Raw genomic sequence first — 20087 nt, forward strand, 5'->3', positions numbered from 1 at the left:
TGCGGAGCACAATTTTTTTTTTTTTTGTGACAGTAATGGGACTCAAAACACAGAGCCATGCTTGACTCCAATATTACGCAGTAATATGTTCAGCCAAAACCAATTTAAAGATCGGAATTAGGTTTTCGAAATAATCTTAATAACACACGACCAATTAACTGTTTTGGATAAATTACATGTAGTAGAAATATTAGGGTGGTTTCATTTCGGCCCGGCATGGCTAGGTGGTTAGAGCGCTTGGCTCGCAATCTGAGGGTCGCGGTTTCGAATCTTCGTCCCACCAAACATGCTCGCCTTTGCAGCTGTGGGAGCGTTATAATGTAACGGTCAATCCCACTATTCGTTAGTAAAAAAAGTAGCCCAAGAGTGGGTGGTGATGACTAGTTGCCTTCCCTGCTAAATTAGGGACGGCTAGCGCAGATATCCCTCGCGTAGCTTAGCTCGAAATTCAAAAGAACAAACAAACAAACATTTCATTTCTACTTTATGAGTTATAAGAACTTCTAAGGGTAACTGCCTTCCCACAACTAGCTAGACAGTGAAACGCAGTGGGAGTTAAGACGTTGTGGGTGTAAGCATTCAACTCCATACTCTTAATTGATTTTCCATGACTTTAAGGTGACGACTGGGATTTACAATGGATTTTGCTAAAACTTCTTAATGCTTCTTTTATATTAAGTTCATTATCATTTTATAATACTGATTTTAATCACCTATTAACAATTAATGTAAATAATAGTATTGAAGCTATTTATTTCATTTTATATATAATAGCTACTTTTTTACTTTTTTTCCATGTGAACGGTATCCTCTTTTCATGCAAATAAACAGAGCCGCAGGCTGTATAGTCATTTTTAGTTCTCCTTGTTTAAACATGTTGCTTGTGATTTTATCTGGTTCCTGAGCCTTGTTACTTTCGTTATCCTTGAGTTACTTTCTACTTTTTATGCTTATTTCTTCATTTTTCAGTTTATCATCTTCTGATTTTCATTATTGAGCTGTACAGTCATTGCTAGAAGGTTGCTCAGAAGACTATGATCTCTATTATGTCAGCTGTTTTTCTTTCATTTTCGTTCTCCGTACTGTTTAACGCGAATTTTGTTGTTTCAGCTTTTGTCTGTCTCTTTTTCATTTCTCTCCCTTTTTTTCCTAGTACCCTTTTTTGTGAGTAATTACTTTTCTTTCTTATGCCGCTCTTCTCGCCTTTTTCATTATTTTCGCTCTTGTTGTTGGATTTTTTGTTGTGGTTGTTCTCAATTCTTTCTCTATTATATTTACTTTTTATAGTTCTGTCACCTTTTTTATGAACTTCACTTTCTTTCCCACAGGTTCTATTTTTCTTGACACTTCCATTCGATTTTTATTTTTTATTTCGAAGTTTCCAAGTCTCTCTTTTAATTTCTAAATGTTTGCCTTTATTTTATTTTTTGAAAAAATATCCAATCGTGCAAGATTTTTCTGGATTTTATGGCATTTTCTGGCTCACCGATTTTTTTCTCAGAATAGTCTGTTGGGCCCGGTAATCGGAGGCTCAAAGGATTCCGAGTTACGGACTATATATATATGTTTATTTCTTTAATTTTTAACTTAGTTCGTCAGCAAGAAAGAGTAGAATCAACAAGATGCACAAGAACAATCTTTATTAACATATACAATAACACAAACAAAACAATAAAACAAGAACAAGTGAGTCTATTATACTATGTTGGACTGGCGAGAGAGTAAGGAAGTGAAGCCTCAGTGGGCTCTCTCTCCCCAGACTAGAATGTGTCCCCCACCAACATGTAAGTTTAAACTGGAACGATGTAATATTAAGACTAACGGGTAATTTAAAATGAAACAATATATCGTGCCTCAAGTTAAAATAACATACTGTACTAAAATTCTAACAAAATTAAAGTTGTGATAAAACCAAAGTTTCACAAAAGATCTAAAGCAAATCTGAGTTAAGTATATCTTGCCAGTATCTCAGATCGTTACATTACATATATATATATATATTCAACTTCAAAGTAAAATTAAAGCTACAATATAAGTCATAACCATCACATACTTTCCATTGTTTTTCACTGTTGACCTTAGTACGACATCATAAAATTCTTCACGTGTGGTATTGCAATAGATAACACTTTTAAGCTACTTTAAGGTATAGTTTGTTTTCATCTTTTTTAAATTTGAATAAATTATATTTTTTTACTTACTTTGCACTTAAATATATTTTGTTTTACTTTTTAGTATTAACCACCATACAACAGTCCTTCTAACTATATTGAACAACTAATGTGTAATTCTTTTGCTTTCTTCAATTGTTCATTCTCACCTCGAGTCTTGATTACTATTATCATTATTACTCATGTCCCTCCACAAACCATGTAATTGTGAACTTTGTTTATCGTTGGAATATCACAGTGATTGACATGCCGGGCTGTGGTCTAAAGGTCTACGGTTCAATCCCGCAGCATATCACTGAACAAGTTCCGTAATTTCAGCTGTGGGCATGTTATAAAGTGACAGCCAGTTCCATTATTCGGTTAAAAACTATTCAATAATTTAGGTAAATTGATAAAAAGTTCTGAGATAAAAATAATTAAACTCTACAGATCATTACTCAAATAGTTTAAATTGATTTTAATATTTTCAACCTGGAAAACACTTTATGTGACTAATTGGTTAAACGACCAGGTTCAGACTTTTCTGTTTCTAATTTAAAGTTATTTACTGGAAAGAAGGTTATTAGTCATCAGTACCAACTGTCTACAAGGCTGATTATTAATATTCATACAGAAAACATAAATATTAAGTTTCATATTTTCAGAATTATTTACTTTGAATTTAAAATAACGTATTAAAATTATTTGCTGTTTTGTTTTAGTTAGTTTGTTATTAAGCACAAAGCTACACAATGGGCTATATGTGCTCTGCCCACCACAGGTATCAAAACCCGGATTCTAGGTCCACAGACATACTGCTGTGCCACTGGGGGGCATTTGTTTTAGTACAAAGCTGCATAATGAGCTATCTACACTGTGTCCACCATGGAGATCTAACCCCTGGATTCTAGCATTGAGAGACCTCAAACTTACCTTTGGACCAACGTGAAACACACAAACAAAGTCCTATTAGTACTCAAAATGTTTATGGAAAGTAGCTTTTCATTAATTAGAACTGAAAAGAAAAAATGTGGTGTCAAAAAGATTATATTAGTTTTAGATTACAGAAAATTTTAAAGCTACAGCGAAAGTTAAATCTAGGATAAAATTCAACTCCTGTTTTGGGATCTTCTAGTTGTTTTTACTTGTTTTGATTATGTTCTGGATTCAATTCTCAATATTATTTAAAAACAGAATAAATATTCTTTTTTTTTTTACTTTTAATACTCCCAGTAGGTGGCAGTAAAACATTATCGTTTCCATGGTTTTGTGGTAGGTGTGTGACATACTTATTGTTAAAATATGACGAGTTGGTATTAGATTAATTTAGAATTTATATGATATAAGTCTGGTTTTGAATAATATAAAAAATTCTTGACCTTTTTATGTTCTATAAAATGTTGCAGAAGAGCAATTCGACTTTTCGTTGATTATCTGATTAACTCATTAACTTAAGTCTTAACTAAGACAACTTTAACTTCACTTCAGACAGTTCAGTCAGAAACAGAGAAAAAAGTGAGCGATTATCAATACAGGGTAAGTAACAAACAAATTATATTGGTACTTGTAAGTTATAGTAAGATTTATTAACTAGGTAATTAAACTTTTAGTCATATCAGAACTTCTGAAATGAAACCTGAGCGTTACATTGTTTTTATTTTTGCAGATTCTATGTATTATACTGCTTTATTGGCAGTGGCACTGTATTATAGTGTATAACTGTTACAGTTATTTCTAGTTATTTGTTAATGATGTTTTTATCAGTATTAACTATTATTATTAATCGTGATGCCATTTTAAAACAACTTTAGCCTTTATTTTAATTTTTAGTAACTTTTATGGTGTCAAACCTGAAGGTGATCTCAAAAGGTGAATGAAATTCTGTCAACTTGTTTGTTCTTATGTTTTATAATTTGGAGACATCCTTAAAAACTTCTTATTAATGGCAATTTTATATTAGGCCTAGTTAAACACAAGGAGATACCTATCTAACAGTAACACTAACACTAGTAAATGTTAGATAAAGTTTTAGTCTAACATTAAATTGATTAATGATGATTAATATAAATAGCTAGGGAAGTAAGGTGGACCAGAAAGAATATTGGCAGGGATTTGCTTGTTAAAATGTGCAGATCACCAGTGTGTTATACATGCTGGTTGAGGTAGCTAAAGCAAAGTTTGGGGTGCTATAGCCCTTCTTTAGTACCACCTCTCATCACCCTTAGTTTTGAACAACGACTAAAACCATCAGCTTAAGCTAAACTTAGCTTTTCATGACTACATACCTATTCAAAAAACATGTGAGTAATTCAAGCTTAACAACACACACCATATAATTAGTAAAGCCATTTCATTAGTTTATAAAAGAGTAGTAGTTTTATATAAGATAGTAAGCACCAACATACACATTGACTTCTAAGGATTAAAGCTTATGTTTATTGTCCCTAATATCATAGTCCTTACTTCTAGCCTTATCATTACTTCATTCAATTTATATGTCCCTAACAATTTTATGTCTGAATCAAATCTATAGTTTTTACTTTCCAGTGAAAATAAGTTACCAATTCTTAAGCCTTTCTTGACACCTTAACTTTCTTGAATCAGTTGTCATTCTAGTTGTTCTACAGCTTATTAGTGTTATTCTTATTGTAACTTGTAAGAGGGCCAAGAGTAAATATATATTGCTCTGAAATGAGCTTAAGTTTTATTTAAAATGGGAATTATCTTCTTGCTTAAATTTCTTTTTCTAGGTTTTACCATCTTTAATTTAGGAATGTACATTTTTATTAATGTTTTATGCAAAATCTTATAAGAACCTTTCAGAAATTCAACATAGATAACAATTTTGATGCTTTCATCCAAATTATTGTATTTTATTCTGTGAATGACTGAAATTTGTTTGTAAATTGCATTATTTTCATTTACACTTTTAGATTTTGCCGATTTCAACATTGGATACTGATTGACAGCATCTTTTAAGATTGATATCAAGAAGATGGCAGACTCAGAAGCATTATTAAAAGTTTGTAGTTTTCTTTTTCTAATATCAAAAAATATGTTTAATTTTTATGTTATTATTGGCATATGACAGTTGATGGAGTGAATGCATTCACATTGAAAAAAAAATCATACTTGATTAAAAGTTTTTTTTGTGTCAAATTGAACTTCAGGAAAGTTTTTATAAAATTTAATTACCCCCCCTCTATTTTTTAAAGCAAGTATTTCCTGAAAATTATAGATATTAAGTTTGTCTTTTTCTATTTTAAGGCCAAAATTCATTACTACTGCCGAGAAAAGTTTTTTCATGCCATGCAAAATGCAGCTGTAGAAGGGCTGAAAAAATTTACTGGAGACCCTGTTTACAGGTTCTACTTTGGTATTTCTCTTGTACTGGAAGGTGAGAATAATGAAAACAGGTTCATAACCTTTAAACGTCTCATGTATTTCAAAATGATTACCTATATATATATATATTATATTATTACTATTCTTGTCAATTTTCGATTGTTTTTGAAGAACAAGGAAATCAAGTTTTTCGAAATAGACTAATACAAAAATTACATAGTAACTGGTTTTATCATATATATATATGCAGTGTCAGGACAAAGTATAATGTATCAACACACAGTAACCCAATCAGATCACGAGAATGTTTTGGCTACAAATTTTTGTAATATTACATATCAAAACCAAAATTTTGTAAGATAGTGAGAAACAAATAATTATTTTAAATGATTTGATGTTAACCATATTAATATGAGCTTCTGATCAAAGCAAGCTTCCTACGTAGGTCATAACTAAAAATCAACCAGTAGTGAGTATAGCTGGTTATATATATATATATACTGTTTTTACTCTATTACTTATAATGATTATAATGCTTTGTTTCATCAGTTGAACATATTCACTGTTACCAATATTTTGGCTGTAATCCCAATAATATCTCATGAGCTTAGGAAATTTAGATTAGTTCTCAATCCATATATAGTTAACAGTTAGGGTATACATCTGATGGATCAGTCAATTCTGATCTTTATATTTTGACATTGCATACTCCTAGCTAGATCATAATATTAAATTACCTATTTTATTTACTTGGTTAATTTTTAGCTTAGATCTATTTAGGTTTATTCCTTTGATCTGGAGTTATTTATAATTGTGACTATTATTTTAAAATTAGAAAAAATCAAACTTCTCAATCACATGCCTTAGTGTGTTAATTGCTTGAATAATTGGTAGATAGATCATAAAAACTCTTTGATCTTCATGAGTTGTACTATCAAAAAATTAGTTCTCTAAAGATGCAAAACAAAAATCAAGTTATAACTGTCAAAAAGTTACCAGCATAAGTAAAAATTACATAAATGTTTCCATTACACCAAATTAAGACATTTCTGTTGTAACATATTCAGTAGTAATATAATGCCTAATATTTTTTCAGGCAGAGTTCAAGAAGGAATAAGAGAACTTGACTCTGTTCAAGATAGTAGGGATGTGATGGTTGGAAGTTTATTGGCTTTGGTATATGCACATAGGAAATGTAAAGTTGTAGGTAAGTAATCTCTCTTTCCAGATTGTTCTCTATGTTAAACACCCAAAATTTAGTATAAAAAATGAAATGAATTGTAGTTGTCATTAACATTTTATAATTTTATTTGTATAAGCAATGCAAAAACTATGTTTTCTAAAATACTTGTTTGCATATGACTATAGAATTTATTTAATATTTGCTTTAACTTTCCATATAAAATATTATTTTAACAAAATTATTATATAATCTGTTTATGTCATTTTTAAGATATCTGCTTAAATCTTCAGGTTTATTAGAAATTAAAATACTTAAATGACATTATTTATATTATTTTAGATCGGGAAGCAGTTTCTCAACTTGACATCAAACTGAAAGAAAAACGCAAACAAGCAGGAGAAATGGTTATTTTTTTGTTTATGTACAAGTTATTCCTTTTTTATTAAATTAATTTTTAAGTGGTAAAAACTTTTGTAAAGTTTCTGCAGCAAGTTGATTTTCAGTTGGTATTCAACTTATTTAGTAATATATGTTAAAGTCAAGGTATAAAACAACCTTTCCAGTAACAAAAGTTTTGACATTTTGATTGTACAGTTTGAATGCTTATGAATTGCTGAAATAGTTTATTTAAGCTTAGACAACAGAATTTTTTTATCTAAATTTTTATAGGGTCTTTATTATGGAGGTGTGTTTCTCTTCTTTACTGCTCGGTATGATAAAGCTAAGGAATACATTGATCGAATGTTAAAAATTTCTCCATCATCAAAAGAGGTAAGAATCTTTATTGAAAACTGTGTGTATGTTTTATAGTCTGTTGTACAGGCACTGGCACTTTAGACCACATATACATCAATATATTTTAATTAATATATTTTATTTTCATTGTAAACTTGTATTATTCATAAATTTATTTGCTTTTCTGTGAGTAAATATAACTTTTTTTTTGATAAATACTACCCTCGTGTATATTTCTTAATTCACTTAAGTTTTTATTTTAAACTTAGATCTGTAGGAAATGAAAAGGGAAATTCTCCAGTGTTGATACTAATTACCTGTAATCTCATTTTTTATATAGTATACCTGAAAAAGGTTAAAAAGTGCATGTACTTTTCCAGTAAAGGATGTTTATTTTTTTCAAGGGATTAGTGTTGAAAGGTTGGCTTGAAGTGATGGCATCTAAAGGCTCTCCTGGGAAACATATTTTACAATTATTTGAAGCAGCAGGAAAGTGAGTATGGATTTGGCTATGCATGTAGGTGCAGTATGAGTATCAACTCTTTCCGAACCAGAGGAGTGCACCACTGATGTTACTTGATTTTTTCCATACTTAAAGTGTAAATAGTTAACCAAACTGCATGAAACTTAGAACTAAATGGTATCAAGTTTCAGCTTTAAAAAAAATCGTGAAATGTCAAACTTTTGTTGTGAGACAATTTTTTTTGAAAAAAAAAGATAAATGCTTCATTTCATCTTAAAATTTAAGATTTCTCTCATTGTTAATCATAAAGTTTTATTTCATATATCTAGTCAACTAGAACTTGGCTGATTTCCATTAACATTTTTATTTTCATACTTTATTTTGTCAATTCCAGTAATTACTATTTTCAGCTATAAATCACACAAAAAAAACAACAACACTGCATGAACTAATATAATCATTTATCAGTGACTTAGGACCTGACCTTTCAAACTGATGTCAGGCTAAGTAACAATATTCTTGCTTAAGATTAATTAATTTCTAATAAATATAATTTCATTTCAATAAATGAGCTATTTATGTGTGTTGTTTAAATATGATAAACTTAAAAGTAATATCTTAAAAATAAAAAATATGAGTCATCAGAATATTTTGTCATTGCCTACCATACTGTTAAACATAACTATGCTTACCAGATCTCTTGTCATAGGAGAAAATTTCCATATTCACTCTGCATTAAAAGATATAGCTTATAATCTGCTCTCTCCAATGGTATTTTTACATTGCCTGTAGTTATTTTTAAAGCTGAGCTTCATTAGTAGTTGTTAATTTAAGATTCAAAAATGACTTCCTTTTTTTAGGATTTTTTTGTCATATTCATTGGCCATTCACAATGACAATTAATACTAGTTGAAATATAGCAACTCAAAATGGGAGAGCTAAAGTCTTTGATATAAGACTAATTTTTGTAATCTAGTCAATAGTGAATGATTAAGAGAAGAAAAATACTTGTTTTTGCTCAGTGTTGTTTTTTAACTTCTAGGGTTTGAAAACATGTAGATTTATAAATAAGTTAAGAAAACTTTCTGTAATTTAATGACTGTTAGAATTTTTGTAAAGAAGAATATTAAAAGTCAGAATTTACAAGTAAAATCTAAATTTGAAGAAAAATATAAAAAACTTGTGTTTGAATTCTTGCAATATAAATCTTTTTCAAAATTGTAGGTGTTATGCATTCAACTTAGACAAAGGAGTTGAAGTACACTATCCTACCAAAAGTCATGGGACATGGGTAGTTATGAATCAAACATGTCTTTATTCCAAGAAATTAATAGCGTGTTGACTCACCTTTGACCTTAACGACTGCTTCAATGCATCATGGAAGACTGTTTACTAATTTCTAGTTGAAAGCTGGTGGTATTGTGCTCCACTCCTCCTTTAGATCATTAGTAAGCTCCACTACTGAAGAAGGCTGTTTTGGCCTTGCCCTAATTGTGCATTACAGTTCATACCAAAGACGTTCTTTCAGGTTGTGGTCAGGGCTCTGTGCTGGCCACTGCAGTGTTCCAATGTTTGTCTCTTCAAACCACAGTCACAATTCTTGCTTTGTGACATGGAGCGTTATCATGTTGGAAGGTGTAAGGGCCGGTACCATAAAATTCCCACAACGTAGGACATCAATATAGGACTCGGCATTCATGGACCGCGACCGGTGGACCTAGTCCATACCACAAGAAGCACCCCCAGATCATGATACTGCCATCTCCAAACTTCACTGTGGGAACAACACACTGAGGTAATAAACATTCTCCAGGCATCCATCAGACTGGAAGAGCATGTAGCATGGCTTATCACTCCACAGGACTGAGTTCCATTGATCCACAGTCCATGCTCGGTGTGCATTTGTTTTTATTATCAATAGCTTGTGGGCTGCAGCTCTTCCATGAAAATTCACTTATAGGATTGCCTGTGGCTGCTCGCATCTTCAAAAACAGATTCTCTAGGGTCTGACAGCTAGAGGAAGTAACCAACCTTTTCAAGGCTCGTCGGCTCCTGTCAGTCAGTATTTTTACGCCTACCTGGTCATTTCTTGAACTCATTCTCACCCATGGACTTCCATTTCTTCAGCACGTTGCCAATTGACAACCTTGGAATGTTTAATTATAATGCAATAGCATGTACAGATATTTTCCCCAAATGACATCCAGTTATCCTTCCCCTCTGAAACTCTGTTAGCTCTTTCCACGTACTCATCGTTCAGCATACAAGTTTGAAATGACTTCTAAGGTAACCAGCCTTCTCGAGGCATGTCGGCTCCTATCAGTTAGTATTTTAATGCCTACCTGGTCGTTTCTTGGGCTCATTGTCACCTGTGGACTTCCATTTCTTCAGCACATTGTGAATGGTCGATAATTTATGAATTAAAATGGAGGAATAAAAAATAATATTTTTTTTATCTTGGTTTTTTTTTGTAGCATGGATATTGATGCAGTATTTGGGAAAGCCAAGTTTTATGAAAAGAATGGAAGTTATATTTTAGCCTTGGAGCTGTTAGGTCAAGCTGTGGCACGAATGCAGGGATTCACTCCAGCTTTAATAGAGAAAATGAAAATGCAGTTGGCTCTAGGAGATTGGGATCAGACATTAGACTCTGCCCATAGGTAATTCTTTACTTGTTGATTGGCTTTTGTAGTATTGTTTTTAAACAATATTCGTGTATTTTCTACAACTAAATACTGGTTATTATATAATAATGAGTGATCAGTTACAGGTGATTAATATTCACCCTGATACACAAACTAGTCATCTTTTATTATTGTAAATATGGTGTTATGTGAAAATATCTGTTATTCTTTTGTAAATATGTTTATATTATTTAGATTTGAAACTTTTTTTGTTTGTTTTTTAAATAGAGCTTTGAGTCAAGAACGTCAGTGCCTTGAAGCTCAGAGGTTTTTGATCCTTCATGCCATATGTCGAGAAGGAAATTACAGCCAAGTAATTAAAAATTACTTTTTTTGTAATGAAAATAATTGTGTAGCTCTTTTTTTAAAGAGGTATGTAATGATTATTTGAATGTGCGTGTGTGTATATATAACTTTATTGATATTTGGGAAATAAAACTAATTTTTGTACTTCAGTAGTTTGAGATATGTTTGAAATGGAAAAGTTTCTAGTCTTAATGTTAATGAATGGGTAGTTTTTATAGAAAATCTTGTATTGAAAGCTGATGAATTGTTTATTTATATTAGATTTCTGCTGAAAAGTTGATTATAGTTAATATCTAAAGATTATGTATAATAATATAATAAGGTGTGTTTTATTGTAATACTTTTTTTATGAATGATTTTTATTGAAAATCCTTGTATTTTGTTTAATAACGATCTTATAGGAAACTCTGGCTTCATATATTGTTTCAAGTACAATTAAATTATGTATACATACATATTTGTTTTTGCTATATCTTTGAACCTGTTCTTTTTCGTGAAAATCCAATCTTTTTTCCAATAAAATACTGTTTTGTGTTGTATTTCAGGCTGCAAGTCAGTTAACAGACCTCATTGCAGCAATGGATAAGAATGAACCTAAGAATTCTATCCTCTTTTATGAAACTGCTCAGCTGTTTGCCAGAACTGTAAGCTCTTCTTTATGCATATATTAGTTAACTTTATAAGATAATTTGTAAGGGTTTCTTATAAATCTGAGATAATTGATATGCCTTGCCAGAAATAATGAATGACTTTTTTTAATAGTCGTTACCTAATTGGTATATACTTGTAATTTGAGTAGCTAAATATCCATCAAAGAAAATATTTCAGTAGCAAGCTTACTGGAGGATTTGTTATCTCTATTATTATAATATAAATGGGAAAAACTTGTACATTTACTTACAAAAACATTTGTTAAAGCTCATTCATGATTTCATAAACATACATTTTAATGGGAGTATCAAAATTATGTTTTATTTTTATCAAAATATTTTGTTTCTCATGCAATAAGTACAGAACTGGTGACTGGTGTTGCAAATCATAAAGTAACCACAACAGTATTGTTTAGTCAAATGCTGATCGCAGCTTTTTGTTAGTGTGCCTGACTGTTGTGCTGAGGTTCTGTAGTTTGTGTCCCATTACTATAAAATAAAGAAAAGAAGAGTCAAGATCCTCACTGTGGGTCCATGGGTCTCTTATAAGAGTGATGGTCATATCTCATTATATATCCTGACGCAAGTAACCTAGACTTTGGTGGTAGGTGATATTGATTAGCTGCCTTACTCCCTAGTTAATAATTTCAAAATTGAGGATGGCTACCACAGATAGCCCTCATGTAGCTTTGTGCAACATCCGACAAGCCAACAAATTGTTTAGTCAATATATTACAATAAAGGATTGTTATTATATGATAACACAATGATTCAAACAAAGCACAACTATGTTTGTAAAATGTGTTGTTTAATACAAAGTATAATGAACTTAATAAGCCAATTTATCAAGATGCTCTTTTAAAAAGCTTCCTCATTGTTTTGTTTCTTTATGATCAATAAAACCAAAATGAAATGGTGGATCTTTTTTCAGGTTTGACATGCATTTTTATGGTATTTATATGCAGTGTGTTAAGATAGTTTCAACAAAAATTATATTATAGTTTCACTTGAAATGGTTAAAACTGGTCATATCACACATGGGTAGAGCAAAAACATTGAGCTTTTTTTTTAATTTGTCATATTATTTTTGTCTGTTTCCAATAGTTTTGGGTATATGGAAACAGCAATAAACTTACAAAATTAACTGAAAAACTGATATTAACACAAAAATCTGAGTAAGTGTTATTACTGTAGTCTCAGTTCATTAAACATGTGTTAGTGTGAAAATAACACACAGAAGTCTTGGAACAGTCATATTTATAAATTATTATGCTTGGACTGTGAACCTGAGGAGCTGTGGTGTTCATCTCATTGCTCCAAAACATGTCCAGCACATTGGGGCTGTCAGTATGCTGGTTAAATCCCACTATTCAGTCAGACAAGAGTAATCCATGAGTTGGAGGAGGGTGCCATTGACTAGCTGCCTTCTCTCTAGCCTATCAGTTTGAAATTAAGGATGGCTATACTTCGTGCCAAAATTTTAGAAGAAACAAAAATTATATTTATTAAAATTTAAAGTTGTGTTACTGTTACTTATGGACAGATAGATAGATAGAAGAATGACTATAGTACGTAGGGGAATACATGTATATATAATCGTAAGTAGAATGACAATATTGAGATATTCAAAAACATTAAATTTCTTGAAGTAACGTGTATTTTTAAATTCATGCTTACTTGGAATATGGTAATGGTTTCATGCATGGTTAGATTTGTATTAATAATCAACTTAAGTTTTCCATAGGAATATTACTTATGTAGTGAAAACAGTTTATTTACCTTTCATCACTATCTCGTATGTTAATGTATTTTTACAGCAATAGTTTTATATTTATTGTATATGTTATATAAATGTGCCAGTAGTTTCAATCCGTATTTTAACTCATTAACTTTGAGTTTGTCTTTTATGTTCAAGTGTGGCCGTAACAAACTGGTGCTGCAACACAGCTACAGCCTAGCAGAAAGGGCAGCCAACAATGATCCGTCTAATGCTGACTGTGCCACGGAACTCGGTTATCAATGCCTGCTGCAAGGAAAAGTCAAAGATGCTTTGAAGTTCTATCGTAATGCCACCAACTTGGACGAAGGCAGCGTTAGTGCCTTGTTAGGTAATTCATCATTTCAATATCAAAAGTGTTAAATGTAAAATGAAAAATTTTTGAAGAATGGTAAATTATGTGTAGAACAAAACCTTACTTACCTCACTGTATGTGCATGAGGAATGCAGATGTTTATCAAGTAAGGAAAAGAACGAAAATCTTATATTTCCTGTCAGTATTTGATACTTCTACATTATGTTGTTAAACAGCGACAGACGTTTGAAAAAAAAAGATCTTCTTTAGCAATTTTATTGTGTTTTTAAGAATTGAGAATTGTCATAACAAATCTGATTTGATTACAAAGATCTAAAAATATAAAAATAAAAGTCTATTGTATGTCTAATTCCAGTGTAACTGTTTTTAATACATTAGTCTGTGTATTTTCTGCAAGTGTTATAGAACTCGAAAATAATAAACTGCTGATGATTAGTTGAAGAAATTGTTCTCTTGTCTTCAAAGTAAAAGCAATGGCATTTCAACTTGAGAGCTAACTCAGTTTCTTGTCTGGATGATTGATTCTGCATATTTGAAGTAAAGGGAAAACAATTTTTTTTCCTTGTGTCTATGACTGTAATTTTTGTTTCATTACAGTCATTTATGCAATGATAAATGTGGCATTTTATCACGTATAGATAAAAATTCAGCTTTAGCTGTATTATTAGAGTTACTTGTGACCTAGAAATGAACTGTAAGTTTTATTTGGCTATGAATTATGTAAAGTTAATTTTATATACGAAATATAATAGCAACCTGTGTAATTTCATAAAACTACAAATCGTTAGGTGATATACGTGAAATGGCAGATGCCATCTGATTTAAGGTCGAATGAGGCAGAAAAATGATATCTGGTTTACAAGCATAATGAAACCAGATATGAGAAAATGAGAAGAGATTCCAAAACAGTGGGAAAATAAGTTAATTTTAACTGTACAACTATAGTATTTTTAGAATGTGACAAGAGAAGCTATCTGAACAACGCTTTTGTCATGGATAGAGCTACCTTTCACAATTAGTTTACTGTTCTTCAAATAGGCATATATTTTTATCATGTGTACATGAAAAGCTAAATTTATTCTAAGCATTTTAGTGTTACATTCTAGCTGAAACTTTTATTACTACATTACGCACAAGAAGGTGATAACATAGTTGTTTTTTGTTTATTTTTAGTTGCATAAGATTCTCCAAATTTATAGGCTTGTATAAGGTTGTACCCATAATAACCCAATATGTAGATGAGAAGATTTCTCATTGGCTGTCTCTTCCTTAGTCTTTCATGTGTCAAGGTTTTCCTATTCATCAGTGAACTTGAAATGCTGTTCGAACAGGTCTATTTCGACTAACTTGCTTTGTTATTAAGTATTCTTACTTGTTTAATTTGCCAGCAAGTTCTGTCAGTTGTTGTTAATGACCATAATGTTGCTCTTGTTTGTTCATTACTCTTTTCATCAGGCTTTTGTAAAGAAGTTGTTTGTGATTGATTTTCTTGTGCTCTTCTAAAAAAAAAGTATATAGCTTTTTTGTTGTCGTTTATATTTTCTTTCACAAGATACAAGTTCTTCTAAGGTTTCCCGGTGTGTATGGGGTGCCATCTTCTGGACTTTTTTGTAGATTATTTTGATATATCTGAAGTTTTTTTTATTCACATCGTATCTTGGTTGCCCTTGTGTACTTCATAAAAGTTATTTTAAATTATGACAGCTGTAGTGTTGGTTCTATTAGGTGCATTTTATATACCATGTTTTACCAATTTTTTTCTTCATTTCATTTGCCAGTGTCAGTATTATGATATGAGTTCTTTTATTTTTAGTTATTTGTTTTTTCATCAGAGCTGAAGTCCAGAATTGTATTCATTTTTCTGAACAGCTATTATATTTCATTTTGTTCTTTAACTGCTCTTTTGAATACCTTTGTATTTTACTATTTCACTGACTGATCATAATTTTCTTTTCTATTAGAAATGAGCTCAATACCTATTAGTAACAAAAAAAGCAGTGGGCGTTCAATTAATACTGTAATGGAAAGGTCCATTGAAAGCTTGCATTTTCTGATGTTTACCTTTGCTACTGAAGGTGGACAGAGGTTATGTTTCCACTCCTGTGTGTGTGTGTGTGTTTATCAGCAAGATTTCTCGAAAATGGCTGAATGGATTTGGATGAAAGTTGGTATACATTTGAACTATGATCTAAATTACAAGTGATTAGTTTCTGGAGGATCAAGTTCATGAAAATCCAAAAAAATCCCTATCTGTAAACATGGGGACACTATTTTTCACACTATTTTGGCTCTATAAGTCAGTCAAAAATGGTCAGATTTTGATGAAACTTGGTTGGATATATGTAGAATGTTATTCATTATTGTCCTGCAAAAAATGGTCTGTGTACATTGATAATGACAGACATACAGATACATATTCATATTTTTTGAGAGCTGAACATGATCAATGCTGTATGGTGGAGGTATGCGCTTTACTGAGTGCCCCTGTAGTTTCACTTATTCTTGGTAGCTTTATAGTCAAAGTTCTAAGTGTAATTTATTTTCTTGCATTGTCTTATTTTATTACTAAGTGTTGGTTGGTTGGTTGTTAGAAGACCTCGGCTTATGCATCTTTACACAACAATTTTCTGTCTTGTATGTTGACAGTCCAAATTTACACACTATTTTTTTCTAGTTTAGCCAATTTTTCATTGAGTTAGTTTTTTTTGTTTTTTTTCAGATCTTGACCATCTTCTTTTCCATATCTGTTTGGCCTGTTCAAAATACTAATGTATTTGCCCTACCAGAACAGTTGCTCAAACAATGTTCAGTAGATTTTTAGGTATATTTTACTCCTTTACACATCCTTTCATTGAAGTTTAGTTTTATTCCTGATATACAACGTTTCTCACATGTAGAACCCTAAGAAAATTCCCAACCAGCATCCTTAATTCTGGATCTCTAAGAGTATCCAACATGGCACATAAATATTTTAAAGGAATTCAAGTTTAAAAATGGGACACAAATTGCTTGAAGAATGAACAAACATTAATAATTTCCTGCACCTCTATAACAAATCAAATTCCACACAATGCCTAACGAGGTACGTTATTATATTACCAATGGTATCCTTCATACCTGTTTCCTTTTTCTTCCAATTATAATTATATACACAGAGTGATAATTGTATTGAATACTAAATTTATCCACATCTTGCTTTCATATTTTTTATTAAAATGTGATACAGATAATGAGAGTGCTAGAAGAAGAGAATATTGGTAATGAATACGGATCCTGTTTGGTCTTTTTTTTTTTCTAAAGGGATAAACGAATGATAATTAATGGTGCTGCCAAGATATTCCTAAGAGATGAATATTAAACCCTTGTAGTTGATCATTAAAAAAGAAAATGAAAGGTTCATAAAAAGCTGAAAATAAATAGATGTCAATTTCGTGAAATCTACTTGGAAATTAGAAGTGAATATAAAACTGGGTTTTGGTTTGAGAACTTAGTTTGAATTTTATTTTGTTCGTTTAGGAGTGATATTTTGTCAGCTGATAGAAGGACAACTCGAAGTTGCTGGCCAGCAGATTGAGTTGTTAAAAGAAATTCAAAAGTCAACTGGCATGACCTCGGTAAGTCCATTAACTAATTTTGGACTGGAGGGGTGTCACTGATATCCTCTAACTTTTGTCCTTCTCAAAGTGGAAATAATTAATGAAATTGCATGAAACTTAGTATCTACTTGATGCTTTCAAAGCTAATATAACTTGATTTGGTATTTCTGAAACTTTTTACGTTGTGAGATTTCCAAAGTTTTGTCATCAGAAACTATTTTAGAAAAACAACAACGTTACAAGTACTTTCTTTTATTCTTGAATTTAATTTTGTTTTTATTGTTCTGCTATATATATTTTTTTATCATTATTATATATACATAGCCAGAATTGGTGACGTCTTCAATTAGAAAAAATAACGTATTAGCAGACAAAGAAACTGACTAGATATACAAAATGGAGCTTTCTATTCAAACTTTAAAAAATTTATTGGTGACCTACGACCTCATCTTTGAAATAGAATCACCATTACCTTTGTCAGGCTAGGTATGATATTGTGATGTTTGCTAACAACAAATCTTGCCCGAGAACAATTTGTATCTAATAAATATGGTACGTTGGATTCAATAATAGTCCACCGTCTGTAAAGCAAATGTACTTGTGCTTTCAGTAGAACACAAATTACTTAAAAGCTGATTTACTAATAATACCACACAAACAAATTATAAACTAACCAAATGTTTGTAAGATGTTTGATATTTCAGTGCAAGACTGATAGATTTAAAGGATGTAAAATTTCTGAACCTCATCCTAATTTTTGTTTGAGTTTAGCCTGACTGACGATTAGGGTCATTGTTTTCCAGTAATAAAAACAGAATAATTTTTTGATTTCCAAAACTTTAACTTTCAGAATTTCTGGTTATAAGTGTACATTATATTAAAAATAGTAACAGTTTGATCAGAAATGCTACTATGCAAGACCTTTATTGTTGAATGTATTTTATGCAAGACCTTTGTTGTTGAATGTATTTTATGCAAGACCTTTGTTGTTGAATGTATTTTATGCAAGACCTTTGTTGTTGAATGTATTTTATGCAAGACCTTTGTTGTTGAATGTATTTTATGCAAGACCTTTGTTGTTGAATGTATTTTATGCAAGACCTTTATTGTTGAATGTACTTTATGCAAGACCTTTATTGTTGAATGTACTTTATGCAAGACCTTTATTGTTGAATGTACTTTTATGCAAGACCTTTATTGTTGAATGTACTTTATGCAAGACCTTTATTGTTGAATGTATTTTATGCAAGACCCTTATTGTTGAATGTATTTTATGCAAGACCTTTACTGTTGAATGTATTTTATGCAAGACCTTTACTGTTGAATGTATTTTATGCAAGACCTTTATTGTTGAATGTATTTTATGCAAGACCTTTATTGTTGAATGTATTTTATGCAAGACCTTTATTGTTGAATGTATTTTATGCAAGACCCTTATTGTTGAATGTATTTTATGCAAGACCCTTATTGTTGAATGTATTTTATGCAAGACCTTTACTGTTGAATGTATTTTATGCAAGTCCTTTACTGTTGAATGTATTTTATCATTTTTATGTGTATTTCTTATTTTCATTTTGATGTACAAGTATACCAGCCACTGTTAACTATTACTTTGCTGCCATTGTGCCCTTCTTTTTTTATCATGTGTTGTTATTTTTTCCAGGGCTTTTAATTGATAAATTCCATTAATGCACCTGATTGCATGTTCTTTCTTTAAAATAGTCTAAAACTTTACCACAGGTAGAACAAATACTCGCGTCTGCATGAAGCACATCTTTGCTGAATTCTGTAATGCAGTCTTCAAGCTTATCCATGGTTTGTCTCTTCAGACAAGTTTGGAGATTGAACAGAATACAACAGATGCATAAGCTGGACCCTCACAAGCACGGGGGCAGAATAGCCTCATTATAATCCAAAAATTCCCAATAGCGTTAATATTGAAGTTAAAATATGTGTAATTCTTAATTTAACAAACTCTTATTAAAGTCAGACAAAGATAAGTTATTTTGGAAATGTTGGATCAATAGTTTTTGAAATTTATGCTAAATATTGGACCTACTGATGTTTCAACTATAGAAGAATACAAGTACTTTATATGCAAGTTGGCTAACATAATAATTCTATCTTGTGAAGCAGTAAGGTTTACGTAGTTAACACGCTAAGAAGTATACCTTAAACTTCATAAATAATTCTAAAGTTATTTGCTTTTTTTCAGGAACTTTCATTTTTAAGTGGTATGCTGGCTCAGAAACAGGGGAAGAGGACAGATGAAGTGCTGGGTTATCTGAATGAAAGTGTTGATCTACATTTTTCAGCACTTGAGGTAAACTTGTCCAGTTAAGAATCTATGTACTGGAATCATTTTGTAGAGCTGTAGACTGAAATCCATATGAAAAAAAATTAGCTAGTGTTTAATAGAGCACAAAAGAAAGTCGTAGAACTATACACTTAGACTAACATTCTGACTTAAAATCATAACACAAGTATTATTCATGTTCTTCTATGCCGGAGTTATGTCATATTAAAAAATGTGTTATCTTGGTCAATCAAGTTAAACATTTTTTGATGGAAGCAAGAAATTGAATTTAATCATGCTTTCATTCTAAGATTAAAAGTTTATACACAGCAGTTTATTCTGTATAATGTTTATATAATGCCTGAACTACACTGGTTCATATAATGCCTGAACTACACTGGTTCACAGCAGTTTATTCTGTATAATGTTTATATAATGCCTGAACTACACTGGTTCACAGCAGTTTATTCTGTATAATGTTTATATAATGCCTGAACTACACTGGTTCACAGCAGTTTATTCTGTATAATGTTTATATAATGCCTGAACTACACTGGTTTACAGCAGTTTATTCTGTATAATGGTT

The 20087-nt window shown here is 31.0% G+C and overlaps 1 protein-coding gene across 1 annotated transcript in view; it reads left to right on the forward strand.

The window, feature by feature from the left end:
• Positions 1-3458: 3458 nt before the first annotated feature.
• LOC106459134 (tetratricopeptide repeat protein 21B-like) overlaps positions 3459-20087 on the forward strand; it is a 48273-nt gene continuing 31644 nt past the window's right edge. Inside the window, exons 1-13 of the mRNA XM_022385575.1 lie at positions 3459-3686; positions 5084-5172; positions 5418-5547; positions 6592-6702; positions 7018-7082; positions 7348-7449; positions 7818-7906; positions 10351-10536; positions 10789-10873; positions 11412-11510; positions 13432-13624; positions 17126-17223; positions 19421-19528. Coding sequence (XP_022241283.1) covers positions 5146-5172; positions 5418-5547; positions 6592-6702; positions 7018-7082; positions 7348-7449; positions 7818-7906; positions 10351-10536; positions 10789-10873; positions 11412-11510; positions 13432-13624; positions 17126-17223; positions 19421-19528 — 1293 coding nt within the window. The 5' untranslated portion in view covers positions 3459-3686; positions 5084-5145. The remainder of the gene's footprint in view (positions 3687-5083; positions 5173-5417; positions 5548-6591; positions 6703-7017; positions 7083-7347; positions 7450-7817; positions 7907-10350; positions 10537-10788; positions 10874-11411; positions 11511-13431; positions 13625-17125; positions 17224-19420; positions 19529-20087) is intronic.

This window comes from Limulus polyphemus, unplaced genomic scaffold (genome assembly GCF_000517525.1).
Source record: "Limulus polyphemus unplaced genomic scaffold, Limulus_polyphemus-2.1.2 Scaffold566, whole genome shotgun sequence".
In the NCBI taxonomy this organism is placed as follows: domain Eukaryota; kingdom Metazoa; phylum Arthropoda; class Merostomata; order Xiphosura; family Limulidae; genus Limulus; species Limulus polyphemus.